We start from the raw sequence: 23,170 nt of genomic DNA, 5'->3' as shown, positions 1-23,170 counted from the left end.
TTGGTGTAGGACTTTCTTTGACACAGTTGCAAGAACCAGAAAGTGGAAAATATTTTGGTTGAATCATTCTAACTCCTGGATATTGGTACCTAGACACAAAGCTATTTTTGGGATGCTTGAGGAAATAAGAATAAAGATGATGGAGATGGTGAGCAACAATGAAGAAGAGGTGTTGACTTGGGCTACTGAATGGAGTCCAGAATCTATAGAAATGTACAATGAATTTCAGAAGATTGCTAATAGGTGTACTTTACATTTCAATGGTGATTATGGGTTTGAGGTGAGTGAAGAGAATGACAAGCACATTGTCAATTCGTCTAATAAGAAGTGCACTTGCAGGGTGTGGGACCTCACTAGAATCCCATTGTAATACCCCATAAAAATCTGAGTTAGGTGTGAATGTGTAAAAACTAGTATTAAGATGATATATTAGCTATATGAATCCATTCGGGTGGATCCTAACGTATCGATACAAGTATTGTTGTGTCGGTCCAGAGGATGATTGACCTCCGAGGCATGTCGCCCAGTGCATCTGTTGCTGTGCTAGTCCAGAGGACGATTAGCCTTTGTGTCTTCTTAGCCGGAGTATTGAGTAATTGATATTTTGTTGCCTGTGTGTGGCTTGTGGTGATATTGAATTCGTAAGTGAAATACTTGACATGGTGTATCGTAAGGAGTTAAGTTAATATGTTCTTCGTTGTTGGATTCTCTGATGACTCTTTAATGTTGCTAACTTACTTTATTCCTGGGTTTGAACTGTTATTTTCATTGATATCAGTTTATTGATTTTATTCATCATATCTTGTTTTGTTAACTATTGCCCCTTAAGCATTCACTGAGTACCCAGTACTTAGACAGACCATTGTTGTTTTAAATGGAATGTTAGGTAACGAAGAAGAGCAGGTTCGTGATACGCGTACGGAGTAGGAGAACTTGCTCGGAGTAGGAGAACTTGCTGCTTTCCAGACTTATTGGTGAGCCCACACTCTTGTTCGTGGGACACCCCATCTATCTTGTTTTATGGTTTAAGTTTCCAGGATGCGTCCCGAAGTTAGAATATCATTTGTGTCTCTTAGAAGCTCCATAGACAAGTGTCATATTGTGAGTAGATGTTGAAGTCTCCTATGACTTTTTGAGGCATTGCCACGTTCATAAATACTCATCTATATTAGACTTCCGCTGATTTTGTTTCATAATTGCGATCTTAAATTTTATTTAGTTATTTATCACTTGTTAAATAAAATAATGAAAGATTATCGAAAAAGGGCTTGGCATTTATTAATTTTATAAGGTGCTTTCGGTGTTGTTCATAGCATCGGATGCCTGTTACGCCTAGGGTGGGTTTTGGGCGTGACACCCATCTCCTCATATAATCAAGGCACTGTATTACAAGAAGCTTGATCCCTCGAAGGAGATCCACCGGTGATACTCAAAAGAAGCATATCTCTTGACTTATCATCACAAGTTACAACCAGTTCCAGGACCAAAGTTCTAGAAAATAGATCAAGCAGAAGCAATGGAACCACCACCCTTGGTAAACATGGCTGGTAGACCTAGAGAGAAGAGTAAAAGAGACAAACATGAAGCACTTAAAAGGCAAACTGGGTGGGTTGCACCAAGGAGAGGAAGGTTTATGACATGTTCAACTTGTGGACTTATTGGACATAATGCTAGGGGTTGTGGAAAGGTAATCTTTCTATTTAAATTAGTAGTCAATTGTTTTAGAATGTGATTTTATTTTTTTAACACTTTGATTTTTTTCTTCTTTTATCAGTTGGACAAAATGAGTGGTGAAGGCACTTCTAAGAGTGGCCAGTTGACGGGTAAGAAGGACAAGCAGCCAACAAAGAGACCAAACAAGAACAAACAACTGATGAAGAGGCCAAGCAAGGACAAGCAACCAATGAACAGGCAAATGAGACTAGTCGATGAAGGAGTTGTAGATGGACCTCAACAGTGGATGACTTGCCCTTGTTAGCTCCACAACCTAGTCAAAACAGTTCATCAAGTCAAGCTACACAAGGTGTGTTTATGCCAACTCCAAGGGTTCAAATAAGTCGGTCCATATATGATCCATCCCGCAGCGATCATGATTTTGAATATCCTGGACTTGAACTTGAAGAAGATCTACCATTGAGGCCAAGAGGTGTGTCAGAGTTGAAGTCTAGACTCCAACAAAGACAGAAGCAACCCACACTAATTGGATCAAGACAAATCAGCCTCATTGGTGATGCTAGAGGTTTTGAGCAAACCAAGTGAGTTGTCTGCACCAAAAGGTCTCTCATCGAATGGTAATGTATCTGTTACTGGAAGATAGTTAGAGCAGATAAGAGTGGAGAAAATTAAGGCAAGGAAGGGTAATGGCAAGGCACAACAGTGAAGGAGTGATGTACCAATTGGAACTTGGTGTATTTTGGTGAAAACTTTAAAACTTTCATTGATGTAATTAGTGTCGTTGATGGCACAAACTTATGTTGCATGGTTTAGTAGTTGATTGTGGCAATGGGATGTCCTTTTATCACTTTTTGTTGCATCTTTTTGGGGTTATAACATGACATCCCTCATGTAATGAACAAACTTTTAGATTTGCTGCCCAATTAATATATGAAGTTGTTAGTATAATGTTTTTTCCTTCTATTTTGATTCAGTTTGATTCGGTTGGTTGTTGATCTGGTTCAAGTATACTACTGATTTGTTTTGGTTTAGTGTCCTATTTTGGTTCAGTTGGTGATCTGGTTTGGTTCAGTTTTGCTGCTGATCTGGTTCAAGTATACTACTGTTCCATTTCCATCTTGATTGCACAAAATGGACAAGAGTCCATATGCATTAAATCTGCAATGTTACCAGAGTGATTTTATTAACTTATTTATGGCCATTTGCTTATTTTCGTATCTTGTTTCAGTTTGTAGATGTGGGAACTATACCTCACTTGTATCTTTCTTTTGGTCCTAAACTATTCTTGTCATCACTTAGCACAAACTATTTTTGTCATCACAAAAAAAGATTCGGTGTGATGTGTGTGAGAAAGCTCAAGCTAATGTGATATTGATGAGTCAACTTTGTATGCAAAATGTGATATTGAAGTTCATGCTGCTAATAAATTGGCTAAGCACCAGAGGCTTGATCTTATTTTTGTATTTTATAGGGACAGTGTTCATGGAGTAATTTGTTCTAGTCTAGATGCCAAGCTTCTCTTTTCAAAATCTCATAGTTATGAACAATTTTGATAGTCTTCATGTTCTCAGGCTTTTGAATCAAGGTATGTGAGAATGACTGTAATGAGGGTTGGCCAAAACTTACTTTACTTTCTTGTCATCTCTCCGTGAATATGTCTGCTGATTTGCTTAAAAACATTTTAAACCACTTGCTACTACCATGTTCTACAAACATACGAGGTAGTTACAGCAAGCATGCTACTGGAAATGTTCTGGCAAAAAACATAAGTTGCACTTGACATTGAAAGAGTCCATATGCATTAAAATTGAAAAGCTCAAAAAAGGGAAATAAGAGAAAAGTTCAACGAAACCATATGCAGTAAAATTGAAAGAGCTCCACATCCATATATTACAAACAAGGACCTTACAGACATTACATCCAAATTACTAGATTCACTACACCTCCAAGATAAAACAAGAGAAAACAACAACCATTGGTTCTGCAACTACTACACATACATATTAGCTTCATCAAAAACTAACACTGCATCTCGAATTCACTTTGTCATCATTGCGAAAAAAAACCCAACAAAAAGAGCCCATGAAATCATAAGGTTGAATTTCACCTTAGAATACTTCTCCTCAAATGTCCTGGCTTGGTTCGTTTCCAACTCATTAGTAGCCTGCAAGGTAGCAACCACTTCCGACAAATAATCCCTTTCATTCTTCAAATTGACCATTTCAATCATCAAATTTTCCTTTTCAATCTTCAAATTGTCCCGTTCAATCTTGACGTATTTCAACAACTCCTCTAAATTTCGTATGTAAGCTTTCTCCGGGAAAGCTTGGTCTTCCCATTCCCAATATCCACATGAGGAATGCTATCGACAACAATCAAAATTAGATTAGCAACGATATAAAAACATAAAAATAGATTAATTGATTAATCGATATAAAATCAGTTCACCAAAACTGTAAAAAAAAAAAAGGCTCAAATATGTCATCGAACTATCGGAAATGGCTCATTTATGTCACTCATCAATAGTTTGGCTCATTTATGCCACTCATTAATAGCTTGACTCATTTATGTCATCGCCGTTACCAAAATAACTCATCCATGCCATTTTCAATAACGCCGATTTTATAATACCAAATATAACACGTGGCCTCCAATTAGAGGTTTACGTCGTTTAATTAAATCACCCCAATTTTAAATCCCAAATTAATAAAAAAATTCGACCCATACACACGACCCACCCACAACCATCTAGTTGGAGGTCACGTATCATATCTGGTATTGTAAAACTAGCGTTAATGAAAAATGGCATGGCTGAGTCATTTTGGTAACAGCGATGGCATAAATGAGCCAAACTATTGATGTGGCATAAATGAGCCAATTTCGATAGTTCGATGGCATAAATGAGCCAAACTATTGACGAGTGGCGTAAATGAGTCATTTCTGATAGTTCGACGGCATATTTGAGCCTTTTCCGGAAGCAAAAAACGGAACTTTTAAATGGACATACATCTGGATGAGGACATCTGAAAAATCTTCTTGCGAGAGTGGTGGATATCAGATTTTTTGCAACCAAACCACAATTGCACGTCATTTGCGACGAACAACTATTTTGCGACATTTTGCAGGGTTGCGGGGTAGCTTTAATGCCGAAATTATATGGTCTATTCGTAAATCTAGTGCCCCTGCTAAAGGTTCTCTTAGATGATAATGGAATAGTGGAGTGATAGCGGAATTAAGAGAAGAACAAGTAAAGAAACACAAAATCAAAATAGATGAAGGTGTAAAAATAGAAGTTTGACACAATTGAATTTAATAGACGATAAATTGCAAATAAATCGAATAATAACTCAGGAACCATTTCGGAAAAACCCCAACTCATCAAAACTTCAAAAACTTACAACAAATGAAGAGAAATACACTTAATAGAAGGTGGGTAGTTAAGAATCATACCTTTATAGTGTTGTAATAGGGCAAATCGGCGGAACCCTAATAGAAAGATGGGAACCGTCATTTTTTTTCTCTCTCTAGTGTTCTCTCTCTCTCTGTAATGTTGGTGAAATGGATTTGAACGTTTAAGTCCTGTTTGGTGGACTAAGGTGTTATTATTTTATTTGGGCCGGGTTAAGTTTAGGTCGGGTCAAAAAATGATTTTTTTGGGGGAAGGGATATTTCTGTTAACAGAGGGGTATGTTTGAACAGTTTCATAACGGGAAGGGTATTTTTAACCCAAAATAAGTTCGGAGAATATTTTTAGCCCTTTTTCCAAAGTAGAGGGATAGTTTTTACCCTCTTCCCTATTGATAATACTGGTAAGGAGAAGGCAACAAATACAAGTTAGAATGATGTGTTACCTCTATTGTGTGATAAGAACGTGTCACCAAAACTGAAAGGCAGGTTTTACAAAGTTGTTGTGAGACCGACTTTGTTGTACGGAGCAGAGTGTTGGGCAGTCAAGAACTCTCACGTCCAAAAGATGAAAGTTGCGGAAATGAGAGTGTTGCGATGGATGGGTGGACACACTAGGAATGAAGGTATCAGAGATAAGGTGGGGGTGGCATCGATGGAGGACAAGATGCGAGAAGTGAGGCTGAGATAGTTTGGGCATGTGACGCGGAGAGACACAGATGCCCCAGTGCAGAGGTGTGAGAGGTTGGCTATGGACGATTTCAGGAGAAGTAAATGTAGGACAAAGTATTGGGGAGAGGTACTTAGACAGGACATGGCGCAGTTACGGCTTACCGAGGACATGACTTTAGATAGGAGGCTATGGAGGACTCCGATTAGGATAAAAGGCTAGTATGTAGTCCGACGTATCCCTTCGTACAAGTACTCGCAGTTTTGATCTATAGTCTATTATCCTTTGATTCTTGCTACCATATATTGTTTCTTGTACTTCATAGCTACGGCTTCTTTTTCTCAGATTGCTTTATCATAACTTTTTTGCTTTCGTTAGTTTCATTTTCTTATTGCTTTGAACTGCTTGTGCTTATCTGACCTTTTCTCGTCATGTTTTCTTTTAAGACGAGGGTCTTTCGGAAACAGCCTTCCTATCTTCCGAGATAAGGGTAAGGTCTGCATACACTCTACCCTCCCCAGACCCCACATTATGAGATTTCACTGGGTATATTGTTGTTGTTGTTGTAATGATATGTTACCTCTTCCCGCCTAGGGACCCAGTAATTGGAACGTAAATCAAGCACATCACGGAGCATAAACCTTAGTCGTGGATACAACTGAGGGTTTGTTGATAGTTCTTTCAACCGGTTAAAGTACGCATCGTTGAAGGGCCTTGATTTTTGGTTCTCATCAAGCTGCTTGCCAATGGTATGGAAAATTTGACAAATGGCTTCAACATTCTCTTCTTCGAGACAACTTTTAAGATCTTGTCCTAATAGTTTCTGTGAACAAAACCAGCAAAGACAATCATTAGTACAGTTTAACGCATTAAAGAAACAAAAAGACCTGAGGAAAAGGAAGCAATTAACAACCAGAACGATCTCATGAACAATTCTTTCAGGGACCATCTTTTGCTTCCAAAGCTCTCCAATAAGCTTAATATTGCCAAGCGTGCGAATTTTGATCAGCCTTTCTTTGTCCTTACGTTCCGACTCCGGCTCAGGGGCTGTCATTTGCCTCGCCTCTTCTCGAAATTTGTCAGCACCTTCAAACACCTCCTGACAGTTATTCAATAGAACCTGCTTGAACGTGATCTCATTGCCACCAGGTTTGTCAGAAGGAAATGGAGGCAGCTTTTCATTGAGATCAGAACACAGTTGGGCATACATCGAGCAGGAGGTTGATTCTAGTAGAGCCTTGTCAAATATCAAGGAGACAACACCCTGGAGTGAAGAGAAAAGCATGTCAAATCTCCATGGCAGACAAGGAAAATTTGAAAAAGAAAATAACAAAGAGAGATGTATCCCTGATATGGGAGGACAGACCTTTAGGGTGTCTGCCCTAGTTATCCCTGAATCTAGCAGTTGACCTTTGAGGAGATCAAATTTCTTTATAGTTGGCTGGTTGAGTATACTGCAAATCTATATCAGTTAGTAGCTTCAATACAACGACAACAACATAACCAGTGCAATCCCACGAAAGTGGGGTCAGGGGAGGGTAGAGTGTACGCAGATCTAATCCCTACCTTGGGAGCTAGAGAGGTTCTTTTTTTTTTTTTTTTTTGAATAATGCCGTAATAGAATTACCATTACTCTAATAATAGAAATTCCAAAAACAAGAACTACACGATCCTTACTTAATCACACACACACAAAGAGAGACAGGACTTCATTCATACTAACATCCAGACTAAGAACGTATCAACATGATAGCTCCATCAGCAAGGACAAAGAAGATGCTTATCATGGAAGAAGAGCCCAAAAATTAGTCAACATATTGTGGCAAAGAATGGCTAAGAGCTACACATATTTCATGGTGCAGGTCCAAGCCCAAGAAGAGTAAATTGGGGCCCACATGGAGCCCCAGAAGAGCTGAAAAATCTGCCCAAAATGGGCTGAGAATCATGCCCAAAAGGACTGGCAAACCACGCCAAAAAATGGGCTGTTTCAGTTTTTAGTGCAAATTTGGCACTTTTTTCCTTACTTTTGTTAGGTAGTTTTGACCAGAAGTGCGATATTAACATGCTCTCCTAGTTCAAAAGTTTTCTAGAGTAAAGTTTACTAGCTAGATTTCACTACCTATTATTTCCATAAAAGTAGGATTCGAACCCCATGTTATTTGGGACAGGGTTGAACAATATTTACCCCCATATATGGGGGTGGACTTTGTTCTTTTTAAAACAACATTGTTATCAATATTATTGGGAGTTCTTTTCTTTACACCTTTGTATACGATTTCTTTTAAGAGATAAGATTAATTTTTTGCTTGATATCTATGGTCCTATTCGATTAATTGAAGAAGGTAATTAGTCTTATACTAATTATAGTCTTTAATTAGTCAATTAAGGGGCTAGATCACTTACATCTAAATTCTTGAATTGAATCTGCTGGTAAACATGATTAGCCATAATCCACTAATTAGGTCTACTACAACCAAATAGGATTATTAGTAACAACTTTTGAGATTGGGAAATTTATTTCTCAAATTTCGTCTTTCTAGTCTTTAAACTTCGTATTTCTCGCTTCAGCGCTATTTTCTTGTTTTTCATTCAAGTAACCTGATTGTTATCACAACATCTTCTCTCTGACCTCTGCAATCATAGTACACACATAAACCAGTCTCATGGTCCAGTAACGACACAGCAAATGAAGTTTTATATTGTGGTCTAAATGACAGAGACATCCAGACATCTAACAGAAAGGCAATAAAGCAGTAAATGGGGGATACCGAAAGATGGACAGTAAGACACAGAGGAATTGAACCACAATGTTAGCACATGATTTTGAATTAAATGCGTAACAATAACAGAGAAAAAAATTACCCCTCCACGGTCTTCAACAAGACACGATCTTTGTGAGAAAGATTGCTTCTTCGAGCAGCTGAGCATGGCATCTCAGCTTTGATTAGTGTAGGAGCAGGTCCTCCCTGATTCACAAACAAAGGTTTCTGATATCAGGAACTGATAGATAGTTCTATATCAGACACAATTGTTCTTTAAAAATAATCTGTATAAGTCTAAATAAAGTTTCTGAATCTGTAAAACACTTAGTAAAAGCAGATTGCACAATCTGTAAAAAACTATAAACCAGTAAATTACAGAAAATGGACAAATGAACAGAAACAGTGTTAGAAAAAAAAATATATTCAGAACATAATCGAGCCCACTTAGTTCAAAGTGTGTCCTTAAGGAAATTATTCCCCTCACAGTACTCGAGGTTGATGGAATATCCCCTCCCAGGATAGAACGATTATCTTACCAAAATAGTAGTACTCCAAATTCTGGTAGCGGCGAACCACTCAATGGCAGTATATCACACAGAAAAGGAAAAACTTGTAAGAAGAGTAGAAGAATAGAGGATTTCAGAAAAATTCGTAAGTAATAATCTGAATATTAACTGGAATTTATAGCCATTAACGCACTGGTTGGGAAAAGGTTTGCACCTTTTCAGAAAGGGTTGCAACCTTTCAGAAAATGTACGTTTTTTAAAAAAAACGGAGGGAAATTTAAATTAATCCGGGGAGAAACGGGTCGCGGGTCAGACACGCGGATCCGGGTCACTAACGGGTCAGAATCTGGAAATAATTAATTAATTAATAAATAATTAAATTAAAATTTAAAAGAATTTTGGTCCAAAAAGATTATCAATCAATCAGATCATTTGACCAAATCCAAATCCAAATCCAAAGCCAAAGCCAAAGCCAAAGCCAAAGCCGAAGCCGAGCCGAGCGAGCGACGACGACGGCGCGTGGGGTCCTTTCCCCCTCAACCCTTTTAGCAACTAGAGAAGGTGTAATGTAATATGTACACCTCTCTTTTTCTCTCTTTTCCCTATGTGGGACAGATGCTTTAACCAAAGCACAAGGAACCTTTTACATTTCCCAAAGCAAAAAAGGGACCTTTTATATTCCCTTCACTTTTCATCCCATCATTTCCCATTCACCAATATCAAAAAACCCAACAATCCCCCACATGAATGGGGAATGGCCATAATATAAAAGAATGCGCGGACAAGTGTGATATACAAGCGAAGATTGACTGCATCTGGATAAGTAGGTTTCCCTTTGAACTTTCCGTAGTGAACTTACATCGGATATACTCGATCAATCGGTAGATTTGATATCTTTGAACCGTCGAACTTTGTTGTATACCTAGACAACATAAATCACACAATCAACCTTCAACCATTTATGGTTCTCACGGTTGTGTTCGTTTCAGCCATGAACACCGCCTGGTTTCATGAGTGCATAGAGAATGGGCCTTCACTATCATTCCCTTTTAAAGCGGCTTACACTTAACACTCACATAGGTGATTTCTAAACATGTGGTCTTATAGCCACATTATCTGGTCATACACTGCCAGATTTAGATAATCATTAAAAATCTTAATGCTTTATTAACTCATTAACAAGCCATAAAGTTTTATCCTTATTTCTGAACATTGTCTTCATCCGAGAATGGGTTGAGTTGTTTGACAATGTTGAACCGTCAGTCATAACTTTGTTTGATCTCTTTGAACCTAGTTCTTGGGATCTCCAGTCTGCTAGGTAGAGTTACCGCCATGATGACTTGTCCTCGGCCTTAACCCCATTCCCATTGATGATCTACTAACTCCCTCTCTAGATAAGCCTTTTGTAAGCGGATCCGCTACGTTATCTCTTGACTTTACATAGTCAATCGTGATAACGCCACTAGAGAGGAGTTGTCTAACGGTATTGTGTCTTCGTCGTATGTGACGAGATTTTCCGTTATACATTACGCTCCCTGCCCTTCCTATTGCTGCTTGACTGTCACAATGTATACATATAGGAGCCAAAGGTTTGGGCCAGAATGGAATATCTTCTAAGAAATTCCGGAGCCATTCAGCTTCTTCACCGGCCTTGTCTAAAGCTATGAATTCAGATTCCATAGTTGAACGGGCGATGCAAGTCTGTTTGGATGATTTCCAAGACACTGCTCCACTCCCAATTGTGAAAACATACCCACTCGTGGATTTAACTTCAGACGATCCAGTGATCCAATTTGCATCACTATATCCCTCAATCACTTCGGGATATTTATTATAATGCAAAGCATAGTCTTGAGTATGTTTCAGATACCCCAAAACTCGTTTCATTGCCATCCAATGTGTGTAATTGGGATTACTTGTAAACCGACTCAGTTTGCTAATGGCACATGCTATATCTGGTCGTGTACAATTCATGATATACATCAGACTTCCCAACACTCTCGCATAGTCCCCTTGTGATTTACTTTCACCTTCATTCTTTTGAAGTGCGTAACTCACATCAATTGGAGTTCTGGCAATCTTGAAATCCAAGTACTTGAACTTGTCAAGTACTTTCTCTATGTAGTGAGACTGTGATAATGCTATACCTTGTGGAGTTCTATGAATTCTGACTCCTAAGATTACATCAGCAACTCCTAAGTCTTTCATATCAAATTTGCTAGCCAGCATGCGCTTTGTAGCATTTATATCTGCCATTTCTTTGCTCATTATCAGCATGTCATCAACATACAAACAAACAATGACTTCGTGACCTGGAGTGTTTTTAATGTAAACACATTTATCACACTCATTGATTTTAAAGCCATTTGCCAACATGGTTTGGTCAAATTTAGCATGCCATTGTTTGGGTGCTTGTTTAAGTCCATAAAGCGACTTTACAAGTTTGCAGACTTTCTTTTCTTTACCAGGAACCACAAAACCCTCGGGTTGTTCCATGTAAATTTCTTCTTCCAAATCACCATTTAAGAAAGCTGTTTTAACATCCATTTGGTGAATTTCAAGACCATACACGGCTGCCAGAGCCACTAACACCCGAATGGACGTTATTCTTGTTACAGGCGAGTATGTGTCAAAATAATCAAGGCCTTCTTTTTGTCTATAACCTTTGACTACAAGTCTTGCCTTATATTTGTCAATAGTGCCATCAGCTTTCATTTTCCTTTTAAAAATCCATTTAGAACCTAAAGGCTTGTTTCCAGGAGGAAGATCAACCACTTCCCATGTGTGGTTATCTAAGATTGATTGAATCTCACTATTGACTGCCTCTTTCCAAAATGCTGAATCAGAAGAAGACATCGCTGCTTTAAATGTTTGAGGCTCATTTTCAAGCAAGAATGTCACAAAATCTGGTCCAAAGGAAGTAGATGTCCTTTGACGTTTGCTACGCCTTGGATCCTTTTCACTTGATGTACTTTCCTTTGGTTCTTCCCGCGGTCGTTTAGATCTTTCACTTGACGACTCACATTCAATTTTATACGGATAAATATTTTCAAAGAATTCAGCATTATCTGATTCAATTACCGTATTAACATGAATTTCGGGATTGTCGGATTTGTGAACCAAAAACCGACAAGCTTTGCTGTTTGTAGCATATCCAATAAAAACACAATCCACAGTTTTTGGTCCGATTTTTACCCTTTTAGGTAAAGGAACTTGTACTTTTGCTAAACACCCCCACACTTTGAAATATTTCAAGTTGGGTTTTCTTCCTTTCCATAGTTCATATGGAATGGATTGTGTTTTGCTGTGGGGCACTCTGTTGAGTATTCGGTTAGCTGTAAGGATAGCTTCCCCCCACAAGCTCAGCGGTAAACCAGAACTTATTAGTAAAGCATTCATCATTTCTTTCAATGTCCGATTTTTCCTTTCCGCAACTCCATTGGATTGTGGCGTATAGGGGGCAGTGGTTTGATGAATAATTCCATATTCTAAACATATCTCTGCAAAAGGAGATTCGTATTCTCCACCCCTATCACTTCTAATCATTTTTATCTTTTTATTTAGTTGATTTTCGACTTCATTCTTATATTGCTTAAATGCTTCTATTGCTTCATCCTTACTGTTTAGCAAGTAAACATAACAATATCGAGTGCAATCGTCAATAAAAGTTATGAAATACTTTTTCCCACCGCGAGATGGTATTGACTTCATATCACAAATGTCAGTGTGTATTAAGTCTAAAGGATTTGAATTCTTTTGAACGGACTTATACGAATGCTTAACAAACTTTGATTCAACACATATTTGACATTTAGATATATTACACTCAAATTTAGGCAATATTTCAAGATTAATCATTTTCCGCAAGGTTTTGTAATTGACATGTCCTAAACGAACATGCCATAAATTATTTGACTCCAATAAGTAAGAAGAAGCAGATTTTCCATTAATACTGGCAACAACCATTACATTAAGTTTGAAAAGGCCCTCGGTGAGGTAGCCCTTTCCTACAAACATATCATTCTTACTAAGTACAAATTTATCACTAACCAGCACGCACTTAAACCCATTTTTCACGAGTAGTGCGGCTGAAACTAGGTTCTTCCTAATTGATGGAACATGCATGACGTTGTTGAGAGTCAGCACTTTGCCGGATGTCATCTTCAACAGAACCTTTCCATATCCTTCAACTTTGGCTGTTGCAGTATTTCCCATGTATAGCTCCTCGTCAGGTCCAGCGGGAGTGTAAGTTGTAAATGCTTCCTTAACGGCACACACATGTCGAGTGGCGCCAGAATCAAGCCACCACTCCTTTGGGTTGCCAACCAGGTTGCACTCGGACAGCATTGCACATAGGTCATCAACATCTTCCACCATGTTTGCCTGACCCTTGTTTTTCTCTTTGTCCTTCTTGGGGGCACGACAGTCGGGAGCTTTATGGCCTGCTTTACCACAATTGTAACAATTGCCCTTGAATTTTTTCTTGTTAGGATACTTCTCCTTTCCAGAACGCCTCTTCCTTTTATTGTTCTTTTTCGGAGCAGCATCTTCAACGACACTTGCCCCTTCAATTGGTGAACTCTTACGGTACCTCTTATCAGCGGTTTTGTTATCTTCCTCGATCTTGAGACGAATCACAAGATCCTCCAATTTCATTTCCTTTCTCTTGTGCTTAAGATAATTCTTGAAATCTTTCCATGAGGGTGGCAACTTCTCAATCATTGCAGCCACTTGGAATGCTTCATTCACTACCATACCTTCAGCAATAAGGTCATGGAAGATAAGTTGAAGCTCTTGAACTTGGGTTCCAACAGTTTTTCCATCCACCATTTTGTAGTCTAGGAATTTGGCAACCACAAACTTCTTCAAGCAAGCATCTTCAGTTTTGTACTTCTTTTCCAGTGCACTCCATAATTCTTTGGAGGTCTCTACTGCACTGTAGACGTTGTACAAATCATCTTCTAAGGCACTCAAAATGTAGCCTTTGCACAAAAAATCAGCCTGTTTCCAAGCCTCAGTAACCATGAACTTCTGATTGTCAGGCATGTCGGCGGCAGGCACGGGAGGGTCCTCACTGGTGAACTTTTGCATACCAAGGGTGGTAAGCCAAAAGAACATTCTCTGCTGCCATCCTTTAAAGTTGGCACCGGTGAACTTCGCAGGTTTCTCAGCCGGTGGCACAGCGGCACGGGTTGTAGGCGTGACCGCTGGTGCAATGTTCACAGAAGGAGTTCCAGTCGCAGAGGGAGTTCCAGTCGCAGAGGGAGTTTCAGTCTCAATTGCCATTCTTTCTTTGTCACTGTCAAATCGACAAACTGTTTTAGTTAATAAAACTAGAATAGCAATTAAATCACAAACTTAAACGATGAAGATTTTATTTCTTCAAATCGCAGTATACTTATGAACTTTGGTATTCCAACGAAGTTTTTATATCTTCAAGTCAGAATACTAATATTCATATGGAGTAGAAAACTACAGAAGTTTTAATCTCCTTAAACAGAATACAGATTATAACATTATATACTAATTTCCTTAAGATTGTTCTTTAAAAATAATCTGTATAAGTCTAAATAAAGTTTCTGAATCTGTAAAACACTTAGTAAAAGCAGATTGCACAATCTGTAAAAAACTATAAACCAGTAAATTACAGAAAATGGACAAATGAACAGAAACAGTGTTAGAAAAAAAAATATATTCAGAACATAATCGAGCCCACTTAGTTCAAAGTGTGTCCTTAAGGAAATTATTCCCCTCACAGTACTCGAGGTTGATGGAATATCCCCTCCCAGGATAGAACGATTATCTTACCAAAATAGTAGTACTCCAAATTCTGGTAGCGGCGAACCACTCAATGGCAGTATATCACACAGAAAAGGAAAAACTTGTAAGAAGAGTAGAAGAATAGAGGATTTCAGAAAAATTCGTAAGTAATAATCTGAATATTAACTGGAATTTATAGCCATTAACGCACTGGTTGGGAAAAGGTTTGCACCTTTTCAGAAAGGGTTGCAACCTTTCAGAAAATGTACGTTTTTTAAAAAAAAACGGAGGGAAATTTAAATTAATCCGGGGAGAAACGGGTCGCGGGTCAGACACGCGGATCCGGGTCACTAACGGGTCAGAATCTGGAAATAATTAATTAATTAATAAATAATTAAATTAAAATCAATCAGATCATTTGACCAAATCCAAATCCAAATCCAAATCCAAAGCCGAAGCCGAGCCGAGCGAGCGACGACGACGGCGCGTGGGGTCCTTTCCCCCTCAACCCTTTTAGCAACTAGAGAAGGTGTAATGTAATATGTACACCTCTCTTTTTCTCTCTTTTCCCTATGTGGGACAGATGCTTTAACCAAAGCACAAGGAACCTTTTACATTTCCCAAAGCAAAAAAGGGACCTTTTATATTCCCTTCACTTTTCATCCCATCATTTCCCATTCACCAATATCAAAAAACCCAACAACAATTGTTGTACTTAAACTCAAGACAGCAAAAAAGCCCTTGCCGTTACTAAAAGTAAAAAATTGGAAGATGCGAAGAAAAAGACATATGTCACTGATCATTATAAAAATCTTCCAATTTTTGTCAATAATTAAACAAGCAGGCGATATTAGGGTCAGAGGAGGACCTAATGGAAGATGGCAGATCTAAACACCCGTTAACATGCATTACATAAGAATGGATTACTAGAACAAATGATATTCTTGTTCTACACTTTCAGTATGGATTTAACTCAAATACACTAACATGGTCTGTATTTTTATCGATTATATCAAGTAATCTATAATTGTATTAACAAGCTTTCCTACTGATGTTTAGTGGTGCTTGCAGCTTTTTCTATTTTGGCTCGTATTGAATATATACTGGACAGGAAAGGAAAACGCTCTGTCAAATTTAAAGCCTGATAACAACATCAGCTAAAACTTAAAGGAAACTGAATATAGTCAAATCACATCTCATAGAGGAAGTTTTTAAAATTGACTGGGAAAAAAAAAAGCTTTATCTAGTACTCCCTCCGTCCCATAATAAGTGTCACCTTAACCAAAAATACACATATAAAGAAACTAATAATGCAATGTGAAGTTACCGGATTACATCAATATAACAAAAATAAATTACTTTTAACTTTTGTAAAGTAAACCTTTTTGACATTGAAAATCTAATAATACTAAGTTACTATGTGATTTTTCCAATTATCATTTAAATGTTACTTTATTACCTAATGGTAAAATTGAAAAAAAATTAGTCAATTTATATTTTGATTTCCTAAAGTGACACTTATTATGAGACAGAAAAATTTAACTAAGATGACACTTATTATGGGACGGAAAGAGTAATACACTTTACAAGTACCAACATTCAACAACACATACACATTCAAGAGAGCGTCCAAGTAAAGAGAGTTAGTCATCAAAGAGATACTTGAAGATTAAGAATTACCCCTTGGTTGTGAGACATTTAAGTTAATCTGTGAAAAACACTTGATAAATCTCAAAAACAAGAAACAGCATCACCCTTTTGAGTATTTCTAAGTTATAAATATAAATATTGTTGGAAATATTGATTATGGAATCAACCACATCGGTTAAGATGAGTTTTTTGTGAAGATGAAAATGATTTTGGGTCAAAGAGTAAAGTGTTTTCCTACTTCTTCATCAGTTTAAATCACAATGGGACACGTGGCAGTCATACTCCCTTCGTCAACTTTTACTTGTTCACTTTGGACTTTTCACGCAATTTAAGAAATAATAAATAAAATGTATAATTTATCAATATACCCATATTTGATTGTTGCATATTTTTATTGTATTTAAAAAATGATTTGAAGTAATTAATACTATACGTAAAACAGGAATGCTAAAAGTGATAACTAAAAATAAAAATGTATTTTTAGAATATTGGACAAGTAAAACTAAACAGAGGGAGTAAATAGTGAATTTTTTGATATAGCAAATTGTAATTATTAGAAAAATCAAATGTAACTATTAGTTTGTTATAAAATAGTCATTTAGGATAGCACACCAGAAACAGCTTGATAGGATTATTTTTCCTTTATATTCCTATTTATAAGCACACTGTGCAGAAGAGAAATACACAAGAAAAATTCAGCTCAATTTCAATTTTGTTTTCTCATAATCTTTCATAAAGAAAAGAATAGAAAAAGTTTGCTACTGCCTTGAGCTCGTAAACAGCAATAAGTGGCATTTACTGCAAATTCACCTTGCAAAAATGAAAAGGCAATTAATACTACCGAAATTTGGCACAACTATCTATGTTTAATGTCACTTTACCTCTTGTTCTTAAGACTTTAATCGCTAATTATATGTTAAAATTGTTGTATTTGTGCTTATGTTGATATATTTTGTGTATTCAGGTATAACGAGGACAAACAATGGAAAACCGGGCAATTTTGGTTGATTTTGGGACAAATGAAGCTTACTCTAGGTGACGAGATAAGAGGCCTGAAATTTGGAATTGATGAAGACACATGGAGGTAGCAAATGTGTCATCCCCGCGTCGCGGCATGCCATTCACGTGTTAGACCCGCGTCGTGGGGCCATGACGGAAAAACACAATTTCAGAAAATGGGGGATTTCGTGTCAGCGGGCTCAGCAAAAATGGAAGCCAAAACCAGTTAAGACCCCGCGTTGGACCCGCAGGAAGCCCAGTTTCATCCGATTTTAACTAGGATTACGACCCTTTTATTTGGTTAATAACCCTAAACTATAAATAGATGTTTTATTTGTTATTAATGATGTGCTGGGATTATTCCAAGACTTGTAAGCCGTCATTTTTACTTTCTCTCTAAGTTTTATTTTATTTTCATCTTTTTCAACTCTAGTTTCTTCATGAATTCTTGTTGTTCATCTAGAATCATGAAAAGCTAAACTTCTTAATTCTGGAGTTGTGGCGAAAGACATGATAGTTGGTTTGACGATAATTTCTATCGATTAAATTTTTGTATTTTGGGTTGCTTATTTATTCTTGGTCTTAATTGTTGATTATCTGGCCAATAGTTGAACTCTATATGTGGTGCGTGAATCGGACTTGAGAAAGGGAATTCATGTACGTAATAAGAATAAATAGAGTTTGTTCGATATTATCGTTTCGCTATTGAGGATAGAGATACACCCCTTAGCCCTAATTAGTTGAATACGGAAAAATAAATGCATTCTTGTTACCTCTGCCGACCATAGAGATATAAGCCTTATAGTAGCATCTACAGGCTTGTGTGTAGTTCGAGAGAATATCATAAAGTTACAATTAACCCGTCAACTAGTAACCCAGAAAATAAGATAGGTAGAATTGTCAGAAGATCAACTGGATTGTCGAAAGTCATGACCTTGGAACTCTCCATCATCTGATAAACGTTACAATCTTTGTCGAAATATTCTCAGTCACAAAAATACCCCTCATAAATTGTTTACTTTTCAGTTTTAGTTTAGTCACAACAAACATTTTGATTTTCACTTTCTTGAATAATTTTGTTCGAATTTGAATTAGTTTAACAGTAGAATCTAAGTCTCTGTAGGATCAATATCTGAACTTAAAAGTTCTATATTACTCGTACGACCACATATACTTGCGTGTGCGTTTGGGAGCAATAACTACTATTTGGTGCTTTTCCTATTTCCATATTTAAGGTCTACACAAGAAGTGCTATTAATTAATGTGTATACTTCTAAGTTCTAACAATTAATGGAGAAATGAAAAGTTAGAAACAGAGAAAGCTAGATAGATTTTTCAATATGTGGTGTCAGTTATACTCCTCCAGATCAAAAAGAGTGTCCAGTTATCTTTTTTTTTTTTTTTTTTGTGTGTTTCGAAAAGAATGTTTACTTACCAAATTAAGAAATAATTAACCTTATTCCTTCAAAATTATTCATATTAAGTGTTAAGTGATCAAATTCCAATACCTGTTAAATTAGGAGTAGTTTAGTCAAATTAACTATTTTTGCCTAACAACAACAATAACATACTCAATGTGGTCCCACAAGTGAAATCTGGGGAGGGTAGAGTATACGCAGATCTTACCTCTACTTTCCAAAATTACATATTTTTACCTAAAAGTTAATATTTTTTTAAGGGATATGCAAATGACTAAGTGAACACTTCTTTTGATTCCGAGGGAGTATCATTCATCAACCACCTTTCGTGCATAACCAATGGTGTCCATATGTCCCTCTGCATGTTGAAAGAGCATAGAATAGCTAAGTTGGTCTGAACAAAACAGATTTCGACTGAGAACCATTCTCAAAAAAAAATTCCCATGAAGCTGCATAAACAAAACACCCTTTTTTTCAATTTGATTAAAATAGTCCAACAGATTTCTGTGGGTTTGAGCTTCTTTTTAGGTTCGTTTGTGCTGCCTCCAGTGGGATAAAAGGAGAATGTGAATCCTCAGTCTTTATATCCTACTCTCTCCTTTACCTTAGCTTGTTCACTTTTGACTTTGCAGGCCCATTAAAAATTAATAAATGAAGTATATAATATATCATAATACCTATATTAACTGATGTATAATCTCAATAGACTTGGAAAATGATTTGGAATTGAGTAATTAATGTTAAGGGTAAAATAAGAAAAAAAGTTTGACTTTCTCTTAATATAGTTTTTCACGGGTCAAGAAATTTCTGCTTGCTTTGATACAGTGATCAACTCGTTTAAAAGCTTAAATTGTTAGAAAGATCACTTATTTGTTTACTTAATTATATTCTCAATATTTGTTAATGGAGGTTAGTACCGCCCATTAATGGCGAATTCAGTTCTTCGACAACGGGTTCATATGAGCTCAATATTTTCAAAATATGTGTGTGAAAACCAATTCCCAAAGGAAGAGGATCCCAGAAAATTTATTCGAACCTAGTTCTTCCGAAACTTCCTATTCCAATTAATGGCCTCGTACTGGGTGACACTGAGATCCATCCCATTTTAAATGTATGATTTAGCTCTTTTCATGTCCATGAAAAAAATAATAAATACAAGGTATAGTTTACTAGGTTATCTGTATTTGTTAGATGCTTTTTGAGAATTGAGCAGCGTTAAAAAGAAAATTTCTTTAATGTTGAGGGCATGGTATAGCGCAAACAATTGCCAACTTTAGTCTTGGATTCCTAAAGTGACAATTATTTTGGAACAATTTTTTTAAAACGACAATTAAAACGGGACCGGAGAAGTAACATTCCAAAATTAATATTAAATATGAACCCATAATTTTAAATGTATAATAAACTCGATATTAAAATCATAAACATCAAACTCATCAAATTTCAATCATGAATATCTCCATCTCTGTCACGTACACTCCATGTTTGTTTGCATGTAAACTTATTGCTACTATTTACTAACATATTTGACAAAAAGCAGAGGCGCAAGGCAAGCATCTTACAAATTAAATGTCATTTGCTCAAGAGAAGCTGTAATTCTTATTCTTTTCACTTTTACTCGTAATTCTTTGGCTCCACTTCGGTCAAAGAGTCGTGCGCCAAAACTGAACTTAGATACATTTCAAAATCATAAGTAACTTTTATTCCAATATAGCTACTATTTACTAGCATATTTGACAAAAAGCAGAGGCGGAAGGCAAGCATTTTACAAATTAAATGCCATTTGCTCAAGAGAGAAGCTGTAATTCTTATTCTTTTCACTTTTACTCGTAATTCTTTGGCTCCACTTCGGTCAAAGAGTTGTGTGCCAAAACTGAACTTAGATACATTTCAAAATCATAAGTAACTTTTATTCCAATATAGCTACTATTTACTAGCATATTTGACTAAAAGCAGAGGCGGCAGGCAAGCATTTTACAAATTAGATGCCATTTGCTCAAGAGAAGCTGTAATTCTTATTCTTTTCACTTTTACTCGTAATTCTTTGGCTCCAATTCGGTCAAAGAGTTGTGTGCCAAAACTGAACTTGGATACAATTCAAAATCATAAGTAACTTTTATTCCAATATAGCTACTATTTACTAGCATATTTGACTAAAAGTAGAGGCGCAAGGCATGCATCTTACAAATTAAATGATATTTGCTCAAGAGAGAAGCTGTTATTAGTAAAATTGGAAACAATATAGATCAGTAACAAGTAAAACAAGAAAACAACTTATCAAATCACTATTGTATTGTGGCAAACCATTGCCTTAAAAGTAATTTTTGGACTGACCACGATGTAAATCGTTTATCCCCGTAAGCTCCCAAAGATTCCACAACAACTTTCAAACACTTACAGTAATAGCTGGAAGTATGGAGTTTGCATAAACTATTGCCAAGAAATCAGAAGAAAAGATTGATTTTTAGGTAGAAGAGAAGATGTATTTTTAAATAGAAGAGAAGAAATCAGAGATTTCCAAGAAATCTCTGAACCTTGTTTTATAGGTAGATGACAATAGAGTCAAGAATCAAAAACGTTGGTTAAGGTTCAGAAAATAATTATGTCAATAAATCTAAATAATGGAGGAAAATAATTATTAGCATTAATTCTTAAATAATGGGTCACTCAATTCAGAGGTTATATTTTGCAAAACCAGAATTAATTTGTGCCTCACGTAGTCAAGAGAGAAGTTGTTATTAGTAAAATTGGGAACAATATAGATCGGTAACAAGTAAAACAAGAAAACAACCTATCAAATCACTGTTGTGTCGTGGCAAGCCACTGCCTTAAAAGCAATTTTCGGACTGACCACGGTGTAAACCGTTTAGCCCCATAAACTCCCCAAGATTCCACAACAACTTCCAAATACTTGCAGTAGTAGCTGGAAGTATGGAGTTTGTATAAACTATTGCCAAGAAATCAGAAGAAAAGATTAATTTTTAAGTACAAGAGAAGATATATTTTTAAGTAGAAGAGAAGAAATCAGAGATTTCTTGCCTTGTTTTGTAGGTAGATGACAATAGAGTCAAGAATCAGAAACGTTGATTAAGGTTCAGAAAATAATTATGCCAATAAATCTGAATAATGGAGGAAAATTTATTGGCATTAATTCTTGAATAATGGGTCACTTAATCCGAATAATGGAGGAAAATAATTATTGGCATTAATTCTTGAATAATGGGTCACTTAAACCAAAGGTTATATTTTGCAAAACCAGAATTAATTTAGGCCTCACGTATACCTCGCCCGTGGGGGGGGGGGGGGGGGGGCGCAAATTGGTCGCTTTTGCCTACGGAGCCCAATTCTCATGTGCGCGAGGCCCATCTCTGATTCTAACCCATTTACTAACTCAACAACACACAATTCAACATAAGGAGAAAGGAAAGACTTTTCTCCACCTATGTGGGACATTTGCACATCATATAGGAGAAAAGATAAGTAAGAAAAAGAAACCACAAAGAAATTTTGGCTTTGCATTACCAACAAAGAATTAACTAAAATAGCAATACATAACTCTCACAATCCCCCAGCAATGCAAAGATAAAGAATGGGAATAATTTCTGGTCAACAGAAGGAACATGTACTTGAGTGTTAATATCTTTCAATTTGAATTAACACGTAGCGAAATGAGGCAAAAACAAATATCCAAAAAGTGAAGTACTCAAACTAAATGGACATGAGTTGAGACACCCACAATATATACTATATCCTTAATTTTATGCAAACTCCGCGATACTTACAAAAGTGCTTTTATGGTCATGCACACATCCTTGGGTTAATGATGGTCTTTCATAAAAGGTGACCAAAACTTTACACTCACGTAAGTGATTCCATCAAGTCTATCTCATAGATCATCTTAAGACTATGGAATCATTAAGAGCAAAAAAAAAAAAAAAACTCGTCAACCTTATAAACACTACTATACGCCATAGGGATAGGAAATTTAGTGTATATTGATGGCCTATATGGCTTCGTTTGACCACAAACAGGCATCCACCATATTACCTCAATCCATAGGCTTTAGCCCCATCCCCCTCGACGTTTCAAGGATCATTTACCTTGCTAAATCCTTGGTTAAAGGATCCGCTAAATTTCTTTCAGACCTGACATATTCCAAGGAGATAAAACCATGTTTTAACAACTGTTTAACTGCACCATGTCTGATGCGAATGTCTCAGTTTTCCATCGTGTACACAGTTCTTTGCAATTCAATTGCCACTTGTGAATACAATGTAAAGAGACCGGTGAAGTTTGTCTTCCCTACAACGGCACATCTGCTAAAAG

General features: G+C 36.7%; 1 protein-coding gene and 1 pseudogene across 2 annotated transcripts; both read right to left on the bottom strand.

The window, feature by feature from the left end:
• LOC132602773 (eukaryotic translation initiation factor-like) overlaps window positions 1-23,170 on the bottom strand; it is an 88,476-nt pseudogene that overhangs the window by 57,605 nt on the left and 7,701 nt on the right.
• On the bottom strand, window positions 3,516-16,665 carry LOC132602942 (eukaryotic translation initiation factor-like). 2 transcript variants are annotated; one of them, XM_060315769.1, is made up of 6 exons: window positions 16,458-16,665; window positions 8,612-8,715; window positions 7,116-7,211; window positions 6,663-7,013; window positions 6,330-6,572; window positions 3,516-4,036 (listed from the first exon to the last, which is right to left on the bottom strand). In XM_060315769.1, exons 2-6 carry the CDS (start codon window positions 8,675-8,677, stop codon window positions 3,713-3,715), a joined length of 1,080 nt encoding a protein of 359 aa, XP_060171752.1. In that variant the 5' UTR covers window positions 8,678-8,715; window positions 16,458-16,665; the 3' UTR covers window positions 3,516-3,712. The 2 variants fall into 2 exon arrangements, with proteins under 2 accessions (XP_060171752.1, XP_060171751.1); XM_060315768.1 differs by having other exon boundaries at window positions 7,116-7,203; window positions 16,458-16,664.

Source organism: Lycium barbarum, chromosome 7 (assembly GCF_019175385.1).
Source record: "Lycium barbarum isolate Lr01 chromosome 7, ASM1917538v2, whole genome shotgun sequence".
Classification (NCBI taxonomy): Eukaryota; Viridiplantae; Streptophyta; class Magnoliopsida; order Solanales; family Solanaceae; genus Lycium; species Lycium barbarum.
The sequence above is the reverse complement of the archived record's forward strand: the minus strand, read 5'-3'. Positions and strand labels throughout refer to the sequence as shown.